The sequence below is a fragment of the Epinephelus lanceolatus genome, chromosome 3, assembly GCF_041903045.1.
Source record: "Epinephelus lanceolatus isolate andai-2023 chromosome 3, ASM4190304v1, whole genome shotgun sequence".
In the NCBI taxonomy this organism is placed as follows: Eukaryota; Metazoa; Chordata; class Actinopteri; order Perciformes; family Serranidae; genus Epinephelus; species Epinephelus lanceolatus.
In genome coordinates this window covers 31156405-31184054 of record NC_135736.1, presented here as the reverse complement: position 1 = coordinate 31184054, position 27650 = coordinate 31156405, and the positions used below count along the sequence as shown (strand labels likewise).

The following is a 27650-nucleotide window of genomic DNA, read 5'->3' as shown; positions in this document are numbered from 1 at the left end:
ACTACAAATAGCAATGTTTCCAACTTTTTACAAAGGTGTAACTGGCTCATGTGCACTCATCAGATGCTTTGTACCTCACGTGGCAGTGAGTCCAAAATATCTGCTGCCTCAGTTAAGTAACTGGTCAAGTCATTCTCTTGCTGTGCATTGAAGACATTTTGACTGCTGTGATCGCCCACACAGGGCAGCTTTGTTGGTCCTCTTCCTCTGAGGATTTGTACTCTCATCTGCTCAGTGTCCATGGCAGATTGAGTATTATTTGGGGAGAGACGTCACTGTCTAACCTGACTCATCTGCCTCACCTCATCTGATGCTGATTTTAGTACATGTACAAGCACACCCCTATCAGGTTTTCTTTCCTGTGTGAGACAGATAGATAAACTGTGTTTAGTTGTCATTAAGGTTAGTTGTAACACTTTCATGAGAGGTGTTACAACCATCCCCACCTCTGTCATCCAGTGTTAAGCAAGCTGTAGCAGCATGGTAGTTTAAAGTCAGCAAAGATGAAATACCTCACATTTTACCAAAGAGACCACTCTCTTCTTTTTTCTAAGTTATATAATTCTAATTTCAACACTATCAGTACTAATCAAAATATAGACTTGGTCCCAGAAATTACTTTCACACCTGAAAATCAGTGTTTTGACTCTAAATCTGCACACTCCTTCACACAACCATGGAATTGAACATGCAAGGTCAGAAAGGAAGTGTCCATCCAATAACCATGTATTATAACTTATACATACCTTCAGTGTGTAAAAGTAAAGGACACCTTCACAGTGGCCCCATGCTTGGAGGAAAGTAATCAAAAGGGGGTCTGAGGGTCCTCCACCAGGAGATCTGGAGTGTCAGACTCTTCGTTTCCTGCATCTTGGCTATTTTTATGCACCAGTTTGTTTTTTACGCATCAAGTTCAAAGTCCTATCTACTCTAAACATGAATGTAAAAGGACAAGAGAGTTAATTAAAGTGAGCAGTTGCATCAGTTATCTTAAAGATGAAAACATCAGATCACAGACATGGGCAAATGACAGTGTGGGATACTTTGTAATAACACCTCACATCTTTTATGCATTAAATGGTTTGTCATAACTTAAACAAGTTTGCACCAACTTTGTGGTGACCCCATTTTTAAATAATCAGAAGTAGGTTGTTATCTTCTGCATGACCACTAGAGTGCGCTCTTTACAAAAAAATCTACTGCATATGATCAGATATTTGCACTGATGTTGCTGATTTTACAACTCTATTTTTAGTCAAAGTAAAGACAATGCATCTGTTAAATTTAGACTTAACAAGAGCCACAATGAGCAGATCGATAAGGCAATATCATGAAATCAACACTTCTTTAGAATAGTATTTATTAGTTACCTCTCGACAGAAACATTGTTAAAGTAAAACAATCAATGCACTCATACAGTACAAGAGGCACCTGTTTGTTTCTAATACAGGAAGCGGCATGGTTGGAAAATATTGTTTTCTAGGGCATAATGTGCTGAAGGACTTTGGAAATATAAGGTTAAAAAAAAGAGTGGTACATGTATTCATGTGAAATGAATCCAACACATACAGTACATAGTTTAACTTAAAGAGGCACAAAACGTAGTGTCATCCATAATAGAGTTTACTTTACGTATTCATATGAGAAAAAACATATAATATGGTGTTAACAATAAATATAAATATCTTTAAGACTATCTTAACATTGAGTAGAACTGAAAATGTGAATATTATTTCACAGAAGCAGACAAAAAGTGAGCAAAGAGGTGCAATCAATTTGTCAAAGTAGTGTACAGTGCTCATTTTTAAATATCTATTTTAATAAGTAAGTGAACAGTTGGTGATGATACAGGTTCAACGTGTACCATTTGTGGCTTTTTTAAAAATAAATCAACATGAAATACTACTTTGACGTGTAATATATGACTCTAGATAGAAAGAAGTGGTGAACACGGTGATATAAATCTATATAAATATAACAGCTATTATATCTAAATTCTTATTTCTTCTTATGATCGTGGTGCCAGTGTAACATACTCAGTGTAAAACTCTCACAGCAAATATATGGATCCTTAAAATAGTGACAGTATTGTTTGGCACAAGCTTAAGTATGTGTGTGTGTGTGTGTGTGTGTGTGTGTGTATATATATATTTATTTTACACTCATTTATTTGATTTAATAGACTTTAAATTCTCAATATAGAACAAATGCAGTATGACAAAATTAGCAACTAAAAATATTGAAGATAGATGGAAAATGTTTTGCTTATCAAAACTGTTAATGATTTGTATGTACAATAACAATGTGAGAATATTTTGTCCAAAAATGTATCAAACTTGATTATCACTAACCTCTACTATTCATGGAACACTTCACTATTGTGTCTACGCTAAAAAATATATACTGAGGTCACAAAAAAAAAAACAAGCAGGGAGAGCAATGGCACAGGTTTAAATTCACGTTGAAACAGCTGTGGATTATCATATTAAAAATATCTGTATGTCTGTAGATAGTTAATCATTTCTTTATTTCAGCTGATCCATCTCTCCCCTGCCTCAAAATGAGTGTAAGAGATTCTGACTACACAGTACCACACTGCAGCTCCTGTTACAGTAGATGACACTCATGGTGTTGTAGTGTCGAATCCAATCTGCTGAGCTTTAACTAGCAGTGGTGGACTCTGTGTCCGTGGGATTCCTGGACAGAAACCACACCTTCATCGGTTCCTTCTTTCCTTTCATGGTTACGGGGCCCCGGTACTCCAGATTAAACTGAGGGTCAGCGTTCTCAGCAGACTGCAAACACCTGAAATACAACGTCAGCGCCATCATAAATCACTCGTGCCGTATGGTCCAGGGGCATTCTGTATCCTACTTTTACTAACACATAAATCCATAGACCAAAACATAGCTACTGGTTTATGTTTTAAAATTGATGTTTGAAATGGAAATGGATGTTTGTCACGTACAAACGTGAGATGCTTTTGTGCCCAGCTCAAAAAAGGAACTAGCAAACAGAATAAAATAGAGCAGTATATACAAAATATAATTGTTTACAAAAGCAAGTTTTGGAGCAGTGGTTCTTAAATGGTGTGTCATGATGCAAATCCAGGTGTGAGGTGGGATTTTGTTATAACCACACATTATTATTGTAATATTCGGCCTTTACAAAAACTTTAAAGACTTTTTAATTGACTGTATCATTATGTTGAGTGCACTCATTCCCTAATAAAGAGGCAAACACTACCTAAAAAATGTAATTAATCTGATTTAATTTAATAAAAAAAAAAAAACCTTTATGGGGAACCTATTTGTCGCCAATTACGTGTGGGAATTATAAGTGTGTGACGCATCATTTTATCTTACATTAGCTTTCATTATTTCCATTTAAATGGGTGTCTTATTGGTGCTTTGATGTCATTTTAAAAAGTTTAAATTGTATTCTTGAATCATTTTGTTAAATATTTCATGAGTAATAGTTGGTTGTCAATTGTTATTTGATATTAGTAAATAAAAACAAACATTTATGTCATGATAAGAGATATAACACACCTCATATAGGCTATTGTGCACAGATATAAATACAGGTGTGCCTTGAGATTTTGAGGTTTTAGAGAAAAGCAGTGATATAACCATGACACATACTGTAGGCACTGTGTGGCAGGTGGATGAATTATAATAGTATGCATTATGTGTAATGAGTTGGACAGGCCAGGGGTCCAGAGCGCGACCATTTTGGTTGCACGTGCAATAACAAAATCTGTCAATGGTGACTTAACATTTTCAGAAGACGCACTGGTGCACCTGCTATGTAGCAGGTCTGTCTCTGTGTGTCTGTGTGTAGCATATTTTTTCCCCGACATGCATTCTGCGAAGACCTGCCCTACTCTGCCTCTGATTGGCTCAGCCTTGTTATTTTCTTTGCTGACTGCAAATGGAGAAAAAAAAGAAAAGGCATGTGTGTATGTGTGAACCAAGCTGCAAACTCCCGGGCTGAAAATTGAAGTCAACACAGAAACTGCAGTTCTTTGAACGACCACTTGAGGCTGGCTCCAGAAGCCTGTCAGTCCCCATAGACCCCCATGCTAAAATGCCCAACTTTACAGCAGAAACAAACATGTTTACAGCCTGGTACGAAAAACGAGTTTTGTCTCTATAGCTAATTTCCCCCATTCGTGCCTTTGTGTCAAATGTTTGGGAGTAGATTTTTTTTTTTTTTTTTACTATCTCATTCACATTTATTTTTACGTTTATTAAGGCTTAAAGTTACACATAATTATGATCGTGCTGCTTTGAGTGATAGGCTGCCTCCCAATTGTGACCTCGTCTTCTCAGTCAGATCCACCTCTCACTCCTCCACAGTGCTAGCCTCTCACCAAAATATGGTCACTTCTGGCTCCAAAAAAAAAACCAAGATGGTGACGGCCAAACTCGAGGCTTCAAAACTGGTGTCCATACACCAATGGGTGATGTTCCAGTGGCTGCGTCCATTATTTTTACATTCTATGGTGTAAACGTGCACCCTGGACTACTTTTTGAGAGACAACCTTAAAACATACTGTACTGGTAATCAATATGAACTGTTTTTTTTTGTCAAGTGGCCGTTACACCTGCCCCAGCCCTGAGAGGCCAAGCCCAGACCCAACATTACTGGCAGAGGTAACTGCTCCACCGCCTGTCTCCCCTGTCCCCTGTAAAATGCCTAATCCTAAACCTAAACGATAAGTGTGCAGTGTAACCACTGTAAAAGAAGTTAGTCAGGACCCTGTAACAGTTTCAGGACCTGACAGCCTGAGGGAGGAAACTACTCCTTATCCTCTCTGTTTTGGCCTTGAGACAGCGGCAGTGCCTCCTTAAGTGCAGCAGACAGAAGAAGAGTCTGTTGTTTGGGTGACTGAGGTCTTTTATGATTCTCTCAGTCCTCATCCTGCACATTCTGGTCTAAATGTCTAGTATGGCTGAGACAACCTAACCATGTCTACTACTTGTATATCTTACATTACAAATCCATTTTAATGCAGTTTAACCCAGATGCAAAGCTAATTTCTTTAAAGACAGTGATAAAATTCAAAACATGCCACTGATATGAAATAAGGAGGTGTTTTTACTCACCGGTAAGTATATTCTGAGACATTTATTTTACCCTTTTCACCAGTTGTTTCTGTACGACTCGTGAGGTTGACTGTATTTCCAAAGAGGCAGTATCTGGGCATCCTCTGACCAATCACACCAGTCACCACCTCTCCTGTGTGGATCCCAATAGTAATCTGGAAAGAAAGGACAATGAAAAGGGAGAGTCTTCATGCTATCTACTGTGATTCCACCATGTGTTATAATTTAAGTTAAGTTAATAAATATGCCACATTTATCTCTATTTCTTGTCAAATACTGGCAAAAACAAGCTTAAATATTTAGATAAAATAAACACAGCCCTGATTGTTAGTTATCTGTGGTAAACTCATTACTTTAAGCAGCAAGTGATTTATCTACTGACAAAAAATGCACAGTTTGAGTGTGAGAAAACCTACTATAGCATTTAATTACACCCGTTCAAATGCTGAGTGAAGCAAGGAGGTAACAGAGAGAGAGATAAAAAAAATATATGCAAGCAGCTGAATGCTTGTCTTAGATCACTGGCACAAATTCTTAAAGCTATCGACTGAAAAGGTGCAACATTTGGTGGGCGAATATAAGGTTTACTGTGCCAGAAATCACTCAGTGCATCAAATTAGATGTGTATATATATAATTTTTTTTTTTTTTTTTTACATTTGCAATAAACTAGCCACTCCAAAAGTAGCCCCAGGCAATCTACAGACTAATATTTACACTTGAACTTGCAGGCACTTCAGCGCTTGTTGTCTTCGGAGCATGAACACTCTGAGAGTGTCTGAGACAAATGAGAATCTATTTTTAGACACGGGATCGTGAGATGATTTGAGTCTGTTTCTGCTACTAAACCGGACTCCTCTTCTGCCGGTGCCATGTCCCAAAATAAACAGCCTTTTGTTAACCAGACATGATTTTCCAAAGTTAAGTCTCAACAGTCATTGATACAATAACAATCTTCAGCAGTCAGTTAAACAAAAGTCTGCTGTTTTTTATCCAACTTTTCACTGTGCATTACTTCAGCGCGGAAATATGTCCACACGCACAGATAAAATTACGCTGAAATCAATCAAGATGTCCTCGAGGGTAAAGCGTTGGTCGTATTAGGTTGGATGCCAGTTGGTAGTATCCGTCAGGTCTTACAATCAGAATATTAATATTCAGAGCAGTATTAGAAAACTGAGCTTCGAAATGCCTGTGCCAAAATAACAGATGCATTGCTAAAAACAAACTGCTAAAAAAATTAAATGTGTGAAGGAAAACAGTCTGAGAATCACAACAAAGACACACAGTACACAGGGAGGTAGGAAAAATCCAGAAGTACTGCTCACTGGCATTCATGCACACACAAACACACAAAAATCTGCAAATCTAAAAAAATTGACCTAAAGATTTTTGTGACTAAAATGTAAGTCTACAATTATATTAGATAATTATATAGAATCATACATTATAGAAATGAAAAAATATACTATACATATATATATGTATAAAACCCATTTGGTATGTGTAGCTTAGCATGTGTACAATATATACAAGTATCATTAAACAGCCTTATTATAGAGAAAACATTTCTGAAGCTAAGAGTTTTATCACACCTGCACTGGTAGATCATCCACCTTAACTTGTCCGGCAATCTCCAGCATATCAAGAGCGAGGTGGCAGATCGACTTGGCGTGGTGTGTGCACGGCTCTGGCAGGCCGCTCACTGTCATGTACTTATCACCCACCGTTTCCACCTGTATAAAGACAAACTTTGTCATCCTTCATGTGAATTATATAACAACCTATTTTTGCTTCGCTTCACTTTTGGTCCTTGTAAAATCATCTGCTCCCGCTGCGCTGCATCGAGGTTCTTTGAATGCACAGCGCAGCAAGAAATAAACTAAAACACCCTGGAATAAACACTTAAACACTTACATCAGCTTCAAGACATTCAGGGCCTCTTTGAGCCCCGCTAAAACCCTCGGACCACCTAGCCATTCAGCTCGTAGAGTAAATATTACTTCTTTTGGTGACCCAGTGCCTGAAGCCGATCCCCTGGAAGTGCCGAGGTCTGTTTGACTTCTTAAAGTGCATTCTTGTCTGAAAGCCTGGAGTGTAAATCTGCTGCGCGAGGCCTATAAAATGGCGCAGTCCCTCTGTAAAACTACACCGTGTTTAGAAGTTAGTACTATTCTTCTTATGGTGAAAAACTCAAGTCAACTGATATAAATACTCTCTCACTGACTTGTATGTGCATAATTGCGTAACATTATTCACCAGGAGGGTCGGTGTGCTTCCCCCGTGCATTTAAGCTGAGGAAGCAGCACAGAATATTGGAGTTACAACCCCTCAAATTCTCAGTTTTAGATAGCAGACTTGATTTATTTTTACACTTTGATTATTATAGCTTACAACATAGATCCTTCTCCTCTTATTTCTTTACTGGGAGAAATGTACACACATGCATGATGTAGTGTCATGGTAAGATTCTTGCTTCCAACCTTGTATACATAAGGGTTGTTCCGAGAGTCTGTCAAGATGTCAAAACGCGTGTAAACATCGTTGAGCAGGTTGACTATCTTGATGGCACCCTCAGCTGAGGCGTGCTTGCTGCAGAAGGCATTGAATCCCACGATGCCACTGAAGAGGATGGTCACGTTGTCGTAGCGTTTAGCTGGGACGGGCCGTTTGTGTCGCAGTTCGTTGGCAACAGATGGCGGCAGAACGGAATAGAGCAATCTAGCAGGGAAGAAGAGAAATGAGCATTTTGAGCGAGGTGTATTTATGGTGCACTCGAGCGGCGGAGTAATGGGCTTGGGCTGCCAGACTGAAGTCCATCCTTTTGGATCAGCATTTTATGTGCTCACCCACCACCTTTTGGCCATTTTGCTATGCAAGCTGCTCCGAGATGGGAGGGTGGTGTTTCTATGGTAACTGGTTAGATCATGGCTGCCTGTTAAAAGCAAAACACCTTCTATGATGCGTCATATTTTGAGGACACATGATACATATAGAGCAGATGATGGTCACCACACAAAAATCTATACATAGAAGTAGAGTACATTCACCTGAGAGATGAGAGTGTGCATTTCTCTGTAACATCTTATCACAATCCACATTCAAGTGTTTCTCTCTCAGTAAGTAAAGCAGCATAAATGTATGTTTTCATTATCAGAAAACAGGCAGACAGCGCAGCAGCAGTTCTCTTAAATATTTAGAGAGGAGCCATAAATTCTTATCAATGTTTCGAGGCCCAAGGCGCCGTGAGACTGGAGAATGGCGAGAATAATAATATAGGGATCCGAGAGGGAGAGTGAAAGTCTATTCCTATACGAAGATAGGGCTTCTACAGTCTTAATAAAGACCACGCTCCACCTCCGTGCTCCTCTTCAGCTGTCACCCACTGCTGTGCCAAATTACTATGACAGGCCCTTTTCTGAAAGCCAGAGTCAAAACCAACTGTCTTCACCATAACAGGAACTGAAGAGCAACATAGGCGAACCTCAACTTGAGTATCACAATAGATTCTGACCTTAGGTGGTCTTACTGTCATGTAGCCTCAACACAAAACTGCATGGGAGTGACACCTGTTAGTGCCCTGCTGTTTCTTGTCTCAGTCCATCCCTGAAAGGGAATACTTAAAGAGACTGCTCTTTTATCTCCCTAAAAGACGGACTAATGAACAATCTGTGCCACTTATTTTTCCAACAAAGGAAGATGAAATAAGAACGACAGCACTGTTATTGCAGTGAGCTTGAGGATGACTCACAACCTACAGATAATCACAGGGCTTTGGTTTACAGCCTGTTCTTATTTCCAGGTCGTTAAATACTGCAGCTTCGTCAGTGGCCCTTGGTGTCTGATACAGATCACAAAACACCCTTTAGTGTTTGTGTGCAATGGACTTTCAACGAAGTCCAATATAAACCCATCCACAGCAATATTTGAAGCTCAGAGGAACTGGCACAGTAGGGAAGGGGTTGGGGTGGATGGGCAGGTCAAACAAACACAGGACTTTCACCCAGGAGACCACTGCTCATGTCACATGTGACCCCAAAAGTCATCGGTAGTTTAACTGAAACTATAATCTTCTCCTAAACCTAACTACTAGGGCTGGGCAATATGGAGAAAATTAAATATAGAGCTACAACGGTCTGGTAAGTTCAGTAAATTACATCACTTTACTGTATTACAGCCTTTTAAAACCACAAAAAGACAACACATACAATACCATGACATCCAAAATCTAAGACATATCACGGTCTCAATATCATATCAGTAGTTGGTGCCAAAATGTTATCTATGAACACCGAAGTTTATTTTGAAAAGACATGTAATGAGTGCTAACTGACATGTCCAAAACTGACTTTAGAGAGGTACCTAGAACGCCATAGTTTGAAGCGTAGGGCTGCTGACCAAGCTGTTGTATTGTAAGAGTTGGGAGTGAGAATGGGTTAACAACTACGCATAATTATGACTGTAATAAATATTTTTCTTTAAGTTACTTGAGGGAAAAGTTTATAAATACCGAGGTTATTGCTTAAAGCAGTGATTCCCAACCTAGAGGTCGAGCCCATCCAAGGAGTCACGATATAAACCTAAAGGTCAAGTGTGCAGGATTTAAGGCTCATTTATGCTCCCTTTATGTACAAAAATAGATACGTCTGTTTCAAATGTTGTAAAGGTCACGGCCCTCATGCTTCCACGCTTCCTTTATGAGCATAGATACAGCCAATAAATGGCACTAAAGTTTTACACAACAACAAACAAGGGGACAGTGGAGGAGGTCGTAATATTTTACCTTTAAATAGAGACAGCATGGTAGATGACAGTGGTCTGTACGCCCATTATATACATCCCAACATGTGGACGGAGAATTCTTTTCACTATGTATTATTATATATTACTGATTTGTTGGTTCTGACATTATTTAACGTCTCCTACGGTCATATCTCGCTTGAACTATGCTACACTGTCCCCAAGATCTCCAGTGGTGCTGCTTCATTTTGTCTGTATCCATAAGCTTTCAGAAAGCGTGCGTAAATACAGATGAAATGAACGCGGAATACCGACAGAAGGCCCCACCCGTCTCTGAATCTAACGTTGAGCATAAATGAGCCCTTAGTGGAATTTGGTATGTATGTAGGAGAACTATAATGGCGTCCATGAAAAAGCGAATTGCCCTGTTTAGAGAAGGTGATTGATTTGTCCATTCTGGGCTACTGTAGAAACAACATGGCGGACTCGTGGAAGAGGACCTCCACCCTGTGTAGATATAAACACCTCATTAAAAGGTAACAAAAGCACAATGATTCTTGGTTTCGGTTGATTGTAAACTAACTTACACACTGGACCTTCAAGGGTCCATACATAATTAACTAATCAGGACAAAAGAAGAAATATATTTTTCTGATACAAAACTTTGCTTTTTACTAGATAAATTATTTATAGTTTTACATCATTATGCCTCTAAAAACATTTAAATTAAACTATTTAAGAGGGTAAAAATAACTCTTTGCTTGAATGGTTCACAAGTCGACCTTGTCACAAGCCAAAAAGCTCAAATGGCTCAACTTTGACATACCCTACATATTAGCAATTGTAAAAATGTTGTAGTTAAAGTGGTGTTTAAGTGTATCTTGAAGTGTTTTTGCAATTCTTACATTGCTTGGGTTGAGTCACTTGAAAATCTATCAGGTTGGAGGATCATTTCTTAAACTATTTACACAATACACATTAAAAGTATGGTTATAATTTTTCATACACAAGAGAAGTTCAAGCAATCCATTGACTCAGAGAAGCTGCAGTTTACACCTGAGAAAAAGAGTCTAACCTGTCCGTCTTTTTCTTCTCGTCCTCCAGGGCCCTGAGTGTGTGCTGCAGACGATCTGTCAAGATTTCCAACTCTTGAGTCAACTTGTACTCCTCACGAAACTGCTCGCCCAGCAGTACCAGGTCACGTGTGGCGTCATGTAGCGGGATGTCGCTCAGGTAAAGCCCTCTGCGTGTGAGATCATCCAGGTTCATAACACTAGAAAAACAGAGACAGGAGAAAGCAGTGAGATACTTGTTGGTTACTGCTGGTGGTAACAGTGTCATTTTCACAGACGAATGACAGAATATATCTAATGTGTGTCTGTGGGCAGAAGGAAAACTGCATTTTTTTCTTGCTCATGCTCATCTCAGGGATCAGTGAAAATAAACAGAACCTAAAATATGAACCACCACCAGTGAGATCAACATTATCCTCTCAGGGCCGAGCACACTGTCTCCAGATAAATGTTCCTCTTGTTAATAAGGGTGAGGCCAGACACTGTGCTGTATGAGTCTTATCTGCTCAGGTGAATAAGCATGCTTTTATGTTTCAGCCCATTATGTCCTGTCAGGCTGTAACCTTTTGTGAAAACACCACTCTTGTTCTCTGCAAAGTGTCTTCGATCTGTGAGGACAAGACCTCTTGAGCCACGCTGTCCTGCATCCGATATTTCACTAGAAATGTCTGATTGGTTACAGAAGGGCCGCAGAGGCTAATGGAGGTCACAGCAGAAGATCAGGTGTAATTACCAGCTCACAGCTTTCTTTGTTTCTCTGTTATTTTTCTCTCTGATCATGTATCCATACATGTTTGGTTGTAAAGGCAACCTTTGAGCTATTGAGCTAAGTGTTTGATTGTGTGACTGCAACTGCATGAAAAACACTCTTATTGCCCTTTCTGAGATTATTTACATTTCTGAAATGCAAGCAAAACAGATTTTATTTGACATTTTTCCTATAGTTCCTCAATCATTTCCTTGCAGACATTAAAGATAAAACTTATTGTCAACAAATCCCTTTAATAGATGAAAACCAACAATAAATTTATCCTGATATGGTGTCTTTTTGAGTCTTTGAGTACCATGAAAAGAACTCTACAAATAAAATGTATTGCTATTATTATTATTATTACGACTACTACTCAATAGCAAAAACTATAGTCCATTGCTGTAAAAAAAAAAAAATTAAAGGGGCACTACACCAATTTTCAACATAATAATCAGTTTGCTTATCACAAGATGATATCTTCTTTAAAATACTTTTAAAGAAGATAGCTTGCACAAACTGGGGATGTGGAGTTTGATTTGCTTAGGCATCTCACAGGCCAGGAAGGTCCAACAGAAGATGTTAACAAATTGCATTATGGGAAATGTAGGATGTTTCCCATAATGCAATCGCGAGATGACGTCACACACAGCCGGGAGAAGTGAAGGGTAAGGGAAACGCTTAGTATGCTATTTACAGAGATAGCACTGGCGATCTGAACCGGTCAGTGGCGAAAAAAAGCATGTTTAATGTGCAAACTTATACGGGACGCATTTGCCCCCATATCTACCTTGCGGCTGTCGGCTGCATCCGCCTCCCTCAATACTGAAACAATTTTAAAACGAGTTGTACCTATGAATCATACGCACACATACACATGGGGAAATAGGGCCCAGGTTGAAAAATACCGAAGTTATCCTTTAAGTCTTAAGCCCAAAGACCATTTGTTTCTATTACACATCACAAACAGAATAGGACATGAAAAAGAGTGTGAGAAGATCATCCAGGTTCATAACACTAGAAAAACAGAGACAGGAGAAAGCAGTGAGATACTTGTTGGTTACTGCTGGTGGTAACAGTGTCATTTTCACAGACGAATGACAGAATATATCTAATGTGTGTCTGTGGGCAGAAGGAAAACTGCATTTTTTTCTTGCTCATGCTCATCTCAGGGATCAGTAAAAATAAACAGAACCTAAAATATGAACCACCACCAGTGAGATCAACATTATCCTCTCAGGGCCGAGCACACTGTCTCCAGATAAATGTTCCTCTTGTTAATAAGGGTGAGGCCAGACACTGTGCTGTATGAGTCTTATCTGCTCAGGTGAATAAGCATGCTTTTATGTTTCAGCCCATTATGTCCTGTCAGGCTGTAACCTTTTGTGAAAACACCACTCTTGTTCTCTGCAAAGTGTCTTCGATCTGTGAGGACAAGACCTCTTGAGCCACGCTGTCCTGCATCCGATATTTCACTAGAAATGTCTGATTGGTTACAGAAGGGCCGCAGAGGCTAATGGAGGTCACAGCAGAAGATCAGGTGTAATTACCAGCTCACAGCTTTCTTTGTTTCTCTGTTATTTTTCTCTCTGATCATGTATCCATACATGTTTGGTTGTAAAGGCAACCTTTGAGCTATTGAGCTAAGTGTTTGATTGTGTGACTGCAACTGCATGAAAAACACTCTTATTGCCCTTTCTGAGATTATTTACATTTCTGAAATGCAAGCAAAACAGATTTTATTTGACATTTTTCCTATAGTTCCTCAATCATTTCCTTGCAGACATTAAAGATAAAACTTATTGTCAACAAATCCCTTTAATAGATGAAAACCAACAATAAATTTATCCTGATATGGTGTCTTTTTGAGTCTTTGAGTACCATGAAAAGAACTCTACAAATAAAATGTATTGCTATTATTATTATTATTACGACTACTACTCAATAGCAAAAACTATAGTCCATTGCTGTAAAAAAAAAAAAATTAAAGGGGCACTACACCAATTTTCAACATAACAATCAGTTTGCTTATCACAAGATGATATCTTCTTTAAAATACTTTTAAAGAAGATAGCTTGCACAAACTGGGGATGTGGAGTTTGATTTGCTTAGGCATCTCACAGGCCAGGAAGGTCCAACAGAAGATGTTAACAAATTGCATTATGGGAAATGTAGGATGTTTCCCATAATGCAATCGCGAGATGACGTCACACACAGCCGGGAGAAGTGAAGGGTAAGGGAAACGCTTAGTATGCTATTTACAGAGATAGCACTGGCGATCTGAACCGGTCAGTGGCGAAAAAAAGCATGTTTAATGTGCAAACTTATACGGGACGCATTTGCCCCCATATCTACCTTGCGGCTGTCGGCTGCATCCGCCTCCCTCAATACTGAAACAATTTTAAAACGAGTTGTACCTATGAATCATACGCACACATACACATGGGGAAATAGGGCCCAGGTTGAAAAATACCGAAGTTATCCTTTAAGTCTTAAGCCCAAAGACCATTTGTTTCTATTACACATCACAAACAGAATAGGACATGAAAAAGAGTGTGAGAAGAAACATCACAGTAACGTTCATGCTCATAACCAAGTGGCAACCTCTGGGGCTGAAAAATAAAGCCAAGATGAAGTGCCAAAAAGTGCAGTTCATCAAATGGCCACTTGAGGCTGGCTCCAAGTACATCCCTCCAGACCCCCACATTAAAATGCTTGACTAAATAGCAGAAATAAATACGCTTACAGCCTGGTACAAAACACGGTTTTGGGTATCAAAAGCTAATTTCACCCCTCATGTTTAACTGTACAGGGGATTAATTTTTAAATATCTTACCCATTTACATTTTATTATGGTTTAAAGCATATTTAAGGGCGGGGCCGCTTGAGTGACAGGCTGTCTGTGAGTTGCCATTAAATTCTGTGGGTCAAAACAGAGCAGCAATGGCATTCATTTAAAGAAAATCAGCACCTTTGAATTGGAATTTCAGGACTTTATTTTTTTGCCAGAAATTGGTGTGTTCCCATTCAGATTGTAAAAGAAAATCTGGTTTTTGGTGTGTGTATTTTCAGTCTGTGCTTCTGTCGGGACAGACTGTGGGTTTACCTGGGTGAGCAAAGAAAAAGGATGTTCTCCGCCTCTGGCAAGTAAATCATCTGTCCTTTCAATCTCAGACAGCTGATCTCCACCCCCGTCAGCTCGTCCTCATTCTCTACAGTCTCCACATTCAGCAGGCCCTCCTGTCAGGATTACATCACACTTATGAATATTGCATTATATGTTCTTCCCTAAATCTGCTTCAAATCTGGGAACCAGTTCAGCACACTCTTTATTTTTAAATCTGTATGTTTTTGTGCCTTTAGTGGCACATGTATCATGTGTGTATATAAAAAATATCAACTTTTAAGTAGCATCCCAGGAATGTCGCGCATTGAGACCAGTCTCTTCACAATGAGTACAATCTGCTTTAAGGCACAGAAGCTGTTATTTTAACACTGATGCATTTTCTCTTCCAAGTTTCCATTTGATTAATGGGATTTGCTTCACCTCTCTCTTCTGTCGTTTCTCAGTTCCTCAACTTTCCCAGAAATATCTATCTTGCATGTCTAGTTTATCAGGACATTTACACCCTTGCACTCTATGATTCATGCATGAAGCTACGCCAGAAAATGCTACATATCAGTTTCTTTAATTGATTACACGCTCAATGATCCCTGCATGACAACATTTTGATTAGAATTAGGAGTGTGCTATGCAGCAGCTAAAAACATCAGTGCACTTATCAGTAATACTTCATAAAACTATAAATGCATTCTGTCAGGTACAATCAAAACCGCTTTTTACAATCAAAGTTATAAGAATAGAAATGGAAATAGGAAGTATGCAAAAAATGTGCATGATGCTACAACATAATACAATATATATATAAATATAAAATATAAGAAAGAGATATGCTGTATAAGAAATGTATTAAATATGTACAAATATGTGCATCATACTACAAATGTGCTGAATATAAATGCAAGAGTAGGTCAGGTAAGAATTAAATAAGAGAGTATTGTACAGTGTAAATATTACAGTGTTTTGCACAGTTAAATTCTTAAGCACAATAATATAGACGGCTTCAAATCACTATTGCATGTTGTACAGATCTGCAGGTGTGTGTGTCCTGTGTAGGTCTGTTTTAGTGCATTTTGTTCCCTGGAAAAGTGGCGAATATAAACACTGACAGGACCTAAACCATATGTCATATCTACCTTGCTTCGCAGAACGAAGACGGTGTTGATGTGGGAGAGGATGCCATGAAAGCTGAAGTCAATGTGAGGGCGGACCAAAGAAAACACTGAAGGGAGGATACAGGTACCAGGCTGGAGCTGGGGAATAAGATAAAATGTGCGTATTTAAGTAACATGAGATTAAAAGTTATTGCTTTGTTATCTATATAATTACTGCTGCACTCTGGGCGTCCAGGACTAAGACAGGGACTTAGACAATTACAAGTCACACTAAAACATAATCAAGTGCTGCTTTGATGAAACAGTGTTTGCTGCATGTAAAACAGACTTTCACATAATTGGCTGTGAAGGCACACCTGAGGCAGGACTCGATAAATGGCGTTCCCGCACTGTGTGAGCATCAGGTCTTTGTCGAACATGAGGTGGAATGGGAAGGCCTTGCAAAACGTGTACGGGCTGATCCGAGTCTCCTGTGTGCCGTTCTCCTCGAAGCCGTCCAGGTCCTCGTAAAACGCCTCTTCCTCCGAGTCCTTCTCCTCGATCAGGAACTTGATGTGGTCGCACTCCTCGCTTTTCGGTTGGATCATCTGCAGCAGGAGTTAAATAACTGATCAAATATCAATGTTATTGTTGCAAAGATGACATAATTAGGTTACTATGATATTAAACATGCCTATATTGTGGCACAAGGTTACAGCAATAAGATGTTTTTAATTAATATTTCACTCACGCAATTTAAGTGTCATTAATATTATTCCATTAATGATATCACCAACCTAAAGTCTGTTATTATAGAATTAAGACTGTGTAAACTGACGTTATTCAGAGGGTTGATGGGCATACGGCATGCTGACATCAAGCTGCTGTCTCTGCACCCTGTTGCCACAGCAACAGTGGCTAATATTTCCAGAAATTGGGTGTCACATTTGGAGCGTCTGCCATTTTCTGTTCTTTCATTACACACACAATTGCTGAAACATATTATCCTGTCTGTAGAATATGATTAGGTTTGGGAGAAAATGTCGCTCGCTTATGAAACGGAAGAGAAAACTCCAGCCAAAGTGCAGGGGAAGTCTTGGGAGAGCAACATGCTGCAGTTATTGGGTCGGATCACAGGCTGTGATTTGTGGGATTCACATTAACAGACAAATAAAAATACCAATGATAGTTTATAATATTTATACTAGTTTGGGCAAAAGCTGATTAGTGTGGTTGAGTAAATGAGCCAAGATCTAAAATATGGATCTCTCCTCAGGATGAATTATCTAATAAACGTGCAGACGATGGCCAATTTAAATTCATCCGCAGTTTGACAAAGTTAAAATAAGACTGCGGAAGAAAAAAAACTTCCTGAAAGACTCCCAAGCTCCAGACTCTATAACTTAGATCTAAAAATATCCTCTGACTCACAGACATAGCCAAAAACCCGCTGCTGAACAGCAGATGCAGTGCTGTTTCCGTTTGGGTGTTTTGGAGCTTTCTTCTGTTCAATCTTCACATTATAACCTCTTCAATTGTATTTTGAGACAAAACATTACAGGCACTATGAGGCTTCATTGAACGCTGAATCATAAATTAACAGCAGAACAGGGAAAAAAACAAAGTCATCTTCATTCATCATCAGCAGCAGAGTGAGCCATTAGAGCTGCGGGTCCAAAAAAGGAAACAGACAAAAACAGTGAAGCAGACCTTCATCTCTATCTCTGTTCCATGGATTTGTTGAGCGACGGTTTTAATGATGCCAATCACAATGTCTTGCAGGCCTTCTCTCTCTGAGTAGTAGTGCAGTATCAGATTGTTCCCCTTCTCCGCATCAGTGCAGCGGAACGAGGGAGCCCTCATCCCAGGATAAATGGTACCCAGGTGGTCGTGTAGAGCGTCCAAATTCTGAAAATTTAGATTAAAGATGAAATATGCAACATCCAATTAGAGCACAGCTAATTAAAACCTGACTGAGGTATAATGAATTAGATGATGATGCTGAATATTTTACATAAGTCACTGAAAAAAAGACAAAAAAGAAGGTTCAAAACTAAAGTAACAGAGGCTGAGATATCCTGACTTTAACCCTTTGGGCCCTAGGCCCTTTTGGGGTATTTTTCCTGCCTTTACGTTTAAGCTCATATCATAGTCATTATAAAGGCTACATACACATGCTATATTTTGGGTTTTTTCAGAACAATCTGGGCTATCCAGATTTGCCATCATTCCATGTCCTTCTATGTGCCTGTATTTTATATTAAGTTATATATCAATGAAAAAAAATCTGTGTGACTACATTTTTAAATTTTTACATATATCTCACCATAGCAAGTTGGAAGTAGACATATTCTGCCATATCTGAAGAGGGGAGACTCTCTGGAATCTGGCAATATGAGAACCATGATGCTGGGACATTCTGTCACTTCACAGCTGTCCAAAACATGTGGTTTGTGCCAGGCGGACATGATTGCCAGTATTTTTTCATTATTGCAAGAAATTCCATTGACTCATTCACAAGTCAAAAATGTGTTTTATTTGAAGGAAACATGCAATATTTACATCTAAGATCATAGAAAAATAGTAATAATATTATTCCTCACTATATGAAGTGACTGATAACAAGATCTGTATAATGGATTGTAAAGAAATTTTTCAGGTTTTTATTTTGTAGACATTTGATCTGTATTTACAGCATGATGAGATGGCAGCACAGTGATGTGTTTGGTATCACCGGAAAGCTCTGGTCCTGTGCTTTCATGTGATATGTGTGACATTTCTGTGCATTCTCTGCATTTGCGAGTAATCCATCCAACAGTAATGTGTGTACAAAGCTGTATGAAAGCTCTGTTATACATAATTTTAGTGTAAATTTATTGTTTATTTTCGCTGTGAAAACATTAGACTACCGACAAGTAGGAAAGCTAAGGTTCCGCTGTTTCACGTGATATATGTGGCTTCTCGCTATGATGAACAGTTGCGGAGAAAATCAATAGAGAAGAACAGGTGTGAATTTAGACGCACTATGCGTCGTTCGGGCCCATAGGGTTAAGGGAAGAGAACTGGGATTAGCCCTAAATAGCATGGAAAACTATAGGCCTATAGCCTTAGCAAGCATTATATCTAAAGTGTTGGAGAAAATCCTCCTGAAGAGGCTTGAAAAATACATCACTACCACTGACAACCAGTTTGGTTTCAAATGTAAACACGGCACTGACGTGTATTTTTCCCTTAAGGGAAATTTAAGATAAATATAATTGTCAGAACTCCACAGTGTTCATGTGCTTTATAGATGCCTCTAAGGCTTTTGATCGCACTAATCATGAGAAGTTATTCATTAAATTCTATCATAGAGGGGTCCCTAAATGGATAATTAGAACTGGTGTTTACTGGTCTGCTCATCAGTCGATGCAGGTTAGATGTATTAAACAAGATGGAAAATTAGAATTTCCTGAATTCTTTTTATCTGGTGTTGCTCTTAAAGTTTGTCATGAGATTAAATATCTTGGTCATTACATTGTCAGTGATTTATCTGATGATAGAGATATCTACAGACAGTGTCACAAGTTGTATGTGCAAGCTAATGTGCTTGCTCGCAAATTTAGTATGTGCTCAGTAAATGTGCAGATCGCTCTTTTTAGAGCATTTTGCACTCCGCTATATACTGCCCACCTGTGGCACTCGTATAGCAAGAGCAATATGCTGGCATGAGACTGTTTCTAAAACTTCCACAATGGTGCAGTGCCAGCCAAATGTTTGTAAGCGTTGGTGTGCCTACTTGTCCTGGTTTAATATGAAATCTGATATATCGATATATGTGCAGCGCTCTGTCTCAGAGAATAGTGTCATTCAGGCCTCGGCCGACCCTGAGCTGAGCTCAGTCAGATTTTCATCCAGACTGTGGGGCCACTGGCACTCCAGCTTGTTTGTGGGTAAAGTTTCTTGGACTCTGCCCATTTTTATGAATTTGTATAATGATGTACTGGGTATTTCTTATCTTTTTTTTAAAAGATATTTTTATATATTATATTTATTATATTGTATTTTTTGTACATAGATGATTGTTTGTTTTGTGTAGTGTGCTATGGACCTCTCTGTGTGTCCTTAATAAAGTCATTATTATTATTATTATTAAATGTTGCTGTTGTCCCTGGCTTTTTATAAGTAGAGGAAATGTCCGCTAGCCACTAAGCTATTTTTTACAATGTAAAATACCATAGACTTGTGCTAAAAACATTAGCATGTTGTATTTGTGGGGAAAATGTGTCCAGATAAAGACAAGTGTTTGTCTGTCTAGTGCCATCTAATGGGTGCATCTATGTAGTGGGCAGCGATGGAGACACTGTTTGAAATGAACATATTTGTTTTTGTTGGTGAAGGGAGCAGAAATGAGCCTTTAAAGTGCTGCATTTTTTTAAGGTCAGGGATCCCGTCGCTTCCCAGCATAGGAGGCTTGATGGGCGTGCCACTAATGCAGGATTTATACTTCTGCGTCGACGAACAGTCTACGCTGTACCCTACACCGTAGCGTGACATGCACCTCCCTAGAAATGTAACTACACGCCACCGTGATGCAGACCTCCTTAATTTTTTTCCGGCAAGATGGCGAATGCAGCAACACGTACAGCTGCTGGCATTAAAGTTTGCTCACGTACAAAGCCTGAGATTTTTAAAACTGCTGATAGCAAAGTGATTGTGGAGGATGAATTTCTCAACTTTCTTGTTAGCAAATGAGGACACTAAGTCAGGATGAAATTGTAATGCTTGCCGCGCATATCTTCCCCTTTGAGTGGATGGAGGAGTCCAAGAAGCTTCTCTTTCAAGTTTGTCTGCAAACGACTCAACACTGTGTTTTGCACAAGGTCCTCAGAAGGATATAAAAAACATCAAGGCATGCCTGAAAGTTGTAAATGAGTGCAGGAAAACATGCCACGATTTGCATCATACTATCTGGCTGATCTCCCACCTGTTACATCTGGTAGCATCGATGTGTCGGCCCTGCTTGGCAGGATTGATCAACGGAGCCACGAGGTCTCCAGTATGAAACTCAAGTATGTGCGTGTGAGGACCTAAGAGCAATAACTGCAGCGTTTGATCAGCGTGTGAAAGCACTGGAGAGGCCTTGTGGACCCCTTGGCCTTGACCACATCACCAGTGGGGCTGTGCAATCTACAAAGATCCTTGTACAAGAGATAACACTTGACACAGCAGCAGCGAGGACGCCACAGACATCACGGTCCCCAAAATGGAGTGTGGTTGTTTAATACCTGGCATGGGTCAGAAATACTGGATCCTACAATTCCCATAATGCAACACAATAGCATCTTTCCTATGACCCTCTCTGCCCTGTAAATGTTTACATATTAAAAAATTTGGCAGCCACAGTTACGAAGGCAGGCTTTCTGTGAAAACTTCAAATGATGTGTGTCAAATGGAATACCTTTCCGTTTGGGTGCATAAGTGCTTTCACCTTTAATGGCCGCCATGTTGACTATGTAGCAGAAGGGGCTGAACTACAAACACACTTTAAACTTTCAAAATCTCGGCCGACAACCGTGGTAAACACCAGCACACTTTACAAATATACATATGTATTTCTCTCTACCAATGTACTGTTGTCAAATATATGCAATCAGGTTATTTACTGGGAAAATATTGTAATAATTTCGCACTGAGAAAAATAATGCAAATGCTAGCATTAGCTTGCTGGCTAGCTGACAGCGGCACATTTTATCATCAGGCAGTGACGTTATATGTGTTGTGGTGTACACTATATAATCTGTAAGTTTAAGTCACGTTTGGTGTAGGAGCCGTGAATTAATTTAGTTTTGAGATGGCTGATATTTTGTATTGTTATATGTTTTTGGTTAGTGTTTTGGGATATCATTAATATTATTTATTATTTTTTGGTGACTGCGGTTAATGGGAGAGTTGGGTCACATGGATATGGGTGGTGACACTCATATTCTATATGTGCATCTCATCTTCACCTGTGGTGAGAGGGTGAGTGGGTCGTCGGATTTTTTGTTGACCGCACTTTTCTTTGTTCCCTGTGATCATCTTAATTATAAGTTTGTGCACGTTACAATAACTTGATTACTTTTCATTAATACATTTTTTTGACGTATTTTTGGAAGCGAATTTTTTCGTTGGCGTATCAGACAACTTAACTAGGTTTGTTTCCTGCAGTCGCTACATTTGGTGTTTATGCATGTTAAAATGTCGTCTTCACTGTGTAAGATTTTAGTGTTAGATTTGTGGTCTGATGCTTAACTAAGTCAGCCAGTATCAGCCACAGACATTCATAGATATAAAAGCAGGCCGTGAAAGCATGATCATTCTTAACACAATAAATAAATAAATAAATACAGAAGATACCAAGTGAGCAAACAGGAAGATGCAGCCAACATATAGTGGCAATCGTTTGTCAAATGTTGGTGATAATGCTCCATACGGTTCAGGTTTGGAAATGAATGATTAAGTTCACCTGCCACTGTGGCTGGTGGATTTTAAAATCTGCCTGCCTCTTAAATGATCACCAATAGATTTTTGTTTTTGGCTGGTGAGTGAAGCATATCTAGCAGCCACTTGCATATTTTACCAGCATTTGGCTGGTGGCTGATGCTAATTTCCAATCTTGATCTGGTTGCAATGCACTGAGCGGAGGTATTTAAGTTGTCAGATCATCCTCATTTCGATCGTCATTTCTGTTAAAACAACACCACCCTGTCAAAATTTGGACGCTATCTTAGTATACGCAGTGTATCACATGTACGCGTACTAACAGAAGTACCCAATTGAGACACAACAAAGGTCTCATGTCCAAAACTAAGATGACCCTGATGACTTCACCATGACATCATCAGGGTTATTTTCTTCGGAGCCAGAGAGGACATTATACAACTGTTTTTACTGGCTGAGCAGTGCTCCTGGTAATGAGTTAATGGATGTTAATGTGTAAAATTAATGTCTTACAACATTCCAATTTTACAAACACGTTTGGTTAACATTTCCATCCAGCTGCCCTACATCGAAAAATGAGAGAGGAGAGAGAGAGCCTACCTGCAGGAATTCACGAACATTTGATCCCAGTACCCGCAAGATGGTGTCATATCCCGACTCCTGGCAAAATTCGAAAAACATCTTCCCAAACATCTGCAAGATGGCTCCTGCATCGACCTCTGAAAAACAGACAGGATCTCATCAGTATTTTAGCTTTTCTTTTATTCTTATTAATTATTCTATAAAACACCACATACACTGTCACTTACTGAGAACTTTGCTTGCAGCAGCAACAAGGTCATACGTTTTGCCATCTTCATATATGATTCTCACGAGGAACTGACCCTCAATATCAAGCTGAGCCTCCCTCCTGAAAACAAAGTGAAGCCATCAATCAGGAGCAGATGTCACAGCAGAAGTAAACAGTCATTGTAGGCAACCAACAGCTTTGCCTTCTTGAAATTGCTTTTCTACTGTTTAAATTACAGAGGGAATTCTGTTTACAGGAGTAATGCAATAACAACTTATTTATCTCATTTGTGGCCAGACAGTGTGGGTGTCTTGATTTATATTACAGTAACAAAAACTTTCCATATTTCTTTGAAGAGGTTTTAGAACAAGAACAGATAATCAGGTTTAGACCTACTGCAGGTCCACCAGTGATAAGCACAGCTCCAAGCTCAGAGTGCACGTTGCTATTTATACATTTTACAACCCAATTTTTACAATTTTTTAAGATATCTTAATGAGGTTCTGATTACTACTGTTTAAAAAACAGACATGATTTACAGGCCCGAGCAGCAGCCACCATTTTATCAGAATGTGTAACAGCTGTAAAAACATACCAAGCCTTGAAAGCTTTCGTAAAGAAAACAACAAGTTATTTTTAAATGATTCAGCTCATCAAAGGTCTGAAACACAGCAAAATGATAAATTGTGCATTAAATAACAGTGAGTTACATTTGCAGGGATAACAAAGGGGATCTTTTTTGGGTGGCTGAAGAATGAGTACTTTCTTTGAAAACATTTACACAAGGCAGCAGCTGCTGTGTTTTTTTTTCTTATTCCTCTTTTTTTTTTTTTGAGGCAGGGTCACATGTAGGACAGTTTGAGCCAAACATTTCAACATGCCGAAAAACTGACATGTTGGAATGGGGCTTTAACACACTCTGTCTATATGATATAAAGGCTTTATCGGTTTGCAAATTGCGGTTAAGAAACAGCCTGACAATGTTGGATCATAAGTAAATTGGTAAATGTACAAAGGAGTGTTTTTAGGGTTACATTTTGAAGCAGGGTCATAGCTGCCACTGAGGTTATTCCTTTTGTATTCTTATGGGAATCTGGGGCTTTTAGCAGCTTCCACATTGCTTACATTCTGCATTGGTGGATGTTGTGTGTATAGTTGTAGATAGAGACCAGCACTGTCCAGTAAAAACAATACATCTCTTAATTTGGTGATTTTTAATTTTTCAGACAAACATCACAACTAACTGTTATTCAGAGGTGCAGTCAGCGATTCTAATCCAGTTACTAGCTGTCCAGTCTGTGTGCGCTTTAGAAAAATCCAGTGTTCAGCCCTGGCTCTGTAAATGGCAAACAGACTAAGTGGCTCGCACGACCCACACAACACTATTCCAGCCAATCAGCAACAGGGGGCGTTAGTGCTTGTGCACAAGTCAGGAGAAAGGCCATGGATGTATGGGGAGAACGGCAGTGGGAGCAAGAGGGACAGTAAAACTGGGCCTCTGAAGGAGCACTGGCAGGAGGGGAGTATTTGTTTGGGTGTTGAGCTCAATATCCACAAGCTTTCTCCAGTATAGCTGACTCCATCTTTAATGAATTGATAAAATTCTCCAACTTCTTGTGCTAAATACACTAATTTAAAACCCACCATGTTTTTTGGAGTCATGCTGGGAAATAACAGTTACTAAATCAAAATGACTGAACAAAAGTTAGTTTAACTAAGCCATTAACTGAAAAATAAAATATCAAAAATGCAAATACTTAAAAATAAATCTGAGAGTTCACTTTAGGTGTGTTATTACATTTTTTCTGGGAGATGCTGGGGCTCTGAGACATCAACCCAGTATTTAAAACTCTGGCTACAGCCCTGCTAAGTAGTTGTACTTTGCTTGAGTGCTTCATAATAATAATAATAATAATAAATTTTATTTGTAACGCACTTTATATTTAACGAAAAATCTCAAAGTGCTACAACAGCAAGAAAAGAAAAAATAAGTAAAAACAAGAGTTAAAAGCAGTTATCAAAGTAACACGAGCAAAAATTACAGATTAAAAGATTTTTTAAAAAGGTACGTTTTAAGGCCCTTTTTAAAACAATCAGTTGACTGTGGAACCCTCAGGTGTTCTGGGAGGGTGTTCCACAGTCGAGGAGCAGAGGAGCAGAAGGCTCGATCTCCCAGTGTGCGGCTCTTAGTCCTTGGGGGGAGAAGTCTGTGGCTGTTGGTGGAGTGGAGTGAGCGTGCTGAGGTCTGGGGGGTGAGGAGTTCTTTGAGGTACTGGGGGGCGTTGCCATGGATCATACGTTCTACTGCACATTTCTGCGGACACAACTGTACTTTTACTCCATTTCTTTTATTTTACAGCGAGAATTAGTAGTTACTTTTTTAACATACAAAACATATTGACATTTTGTTATATGATTATATTTTTTAGATTAAACTACACTTGTGGAAGAGACTCCAACACACTGTCCAACTTGCAAAAACAATGATTTTAATGCTGCAACGTTTCAGTGACTAGACCTTAATCAGGCAAACAGTGTTGTAACAAAAAAAAAAGCCATCTTAAGTAGGAGTGGCTGTGAGTTTGCAATTAGTCACATTACCCACATGCAGTTAAAAGACTAAATACCAAACACCAATTAGTGTAACAATCAACATTATAAAAAGAAACATAGGAATTAAGAAGTAAAATTAAAAACTACTTGGTGACAATCTTAAACATACCCCAAAAAGTGTAGGCTAGATAGGTATATCCTTATTTGTTAACTTGCATTCTCTAAAAACAAACACATCCAAATCTTGAAGGTACATTAAAAAATGAACCTATAGGGTTTGTTTTTTCGATTAAACTACACAAAAATATATGAAACCATAGATAGTAGTCCTATTATGGCCCACTGCAACATTTAAATGTTACTCACATAATGCATTAGTTATAAAAAATAAAATAATATAACAGTCACAGGCATAATTTGTCTGCATAATGAGTGGTTTCAATTTAAATAGCCAACTAGATACATTTTGATAACTGCACTTGCATATTTTCATGGTAAGAATTTGAATGTAGGAGTATTTTTGCAGTGCTGTAGTGCTTTTTGGCAACAAATACTTTCTGGCTTGAATTCCAGCCTGCTAAAACTTCATTTAAATGTGCTATTTACCAACTTTACGTGAGGTGAATGATTACAGTAAAGGCAGGTGTCTCTACCAGCTGACAGTGTGACAGCTGAAGGTGAGCTGCATGTACAATAGCCCTGTTGTGGTGTATCTGTCCACAGTGTAACCTATGATACCAACAGGGCCGGATAGTAAACACACGATCCACAAACTCACTTGATGTCTTCCCACACTTCCGGCCCGTAATTCCTTAAAACGAGGAGCTCCAGGGCGTGATTCACAAAACCATACTGCAAGATTATAATAAAAAAAACAGCAGCAACGTGAATATTATTGCATGAAAACAGGCGATGTGTCTGAAACACAGCTTGCTACGTACGTGTTTTTATAAAATATATGCTCTAAACATACTGTAAACTTAAAATAAATACGCATGTATATTCTGTTGAGCAGTTAACATAAACAGTTCACTGTAATAAGGGAATTATTGTGTAACAGCTACACAGCGGTCTAACAGGAAATGTCAAATGCAAATAAGCTAACGCTGCAGCACGTCGCGCGACAAACAGACTCTTCACCAGCATTAAAACAATATGTACAATCCTATTAAACATACCATGGTGACAGCAGCTCTTCTCTTTCCTTATTTTATGCTATATCCGTTGCATCTGACTCAACCTTCATCGTTTGGTACAGATGCTGATGTCTCTGCGTCCATTCCTCCTTTTTCCTCTCAGCTACTGACTGACAGGGAGTCTGTCCAATAGCAGAGCAGAGAAGGTCCTACGTAGGCCGTCGCTGACCAATGAGAAGCCAGCTGCGTTGTCCAACTGATGCTGCTGGTGGATCTGAAATCACCGCAGGCTGCTTCCCAGTTTCTGACATTTAACATCATGTTTTACACTCTGGACTTTACAACTAATGATAAATGCGTACTGTAACACAAAAATAAGCAAAAGATGTCAGAAATAACTTTAAGCAAAGCAGCCATTTTAAGAGGTAATTTGTTTGGCTAACGTTTAAAAAACTAGCTGATAAGATATGACTTAACATTTTGAGGAAAGAGTAAGCAGCAATACAAATACAAGTCCTGCATTCAAAATGCTGGTAAAACTAAATGTAAAATGGTTAAAATACAAAAGTCTTGTTAGCAAAATGTACTTGTAAATCTGATAAGTAAAAGTAGACCTATTCATTATGCATAGACTCCTTTCAGAAGAGAATAGAAGGCTAAAATACATAGTCATGGATCTATTTTATGATTGCATTCCTATTATTGATGCTTTAATGTCTAAATAGCAATTTAATGTTGTGGTAAGTCAAAAGGGAGAGAAGTCAAACAACTCTATATGCTTTAAGAAAATACACTAAAGCCTACATGATGAGCTGGTCACGTT

At 38.9% G+C, this 27650-nt stretch overlaps 1 protein-coding gene across 1 annotated transcript; it reads right to left on the bottom strand.

The window, feature by feature from the left end:
* Nucleotides 1–1331: 1331 nt before the first annotated feature.
* Nucleotides 1332–27000, bottom strand: gucy1b1 (guanylate cyclase 1 soluble subunit beta 1). The gene is made up of 13 exons (XM_033624022.2): nucleotides 26870–27000; nucleotides 26470–26543; nucleotides 23158–23258; nucleotides 22949–23067; nucleotides 17597–17794; nucleotides 16264–16494; nucleotides 15929–16045; nucleotides 14778–14911; nucleotides 10926–11123; nucleotides 7594–7831; nucleotides 6706–6846; nucleotides 5112–5266; nucleotides 1332–2805 (listed from the first exon to the last, which is right to left on the bottom strand). The coding sequence occupies exons 1-13, from the start codon at nucleotides 26870–26872 to the stop codon at nucleotides 2661–2663; spliced, it is 1854 nt and encodes a 617-aa protein (XP_033479913.1). The 5' UTR covers nucleotides 26873–27000; the 3' UTR covers nucleotides 1332–2660.
* Nucleotides 27001–27650: the final 650 nt, after the last annotated feature.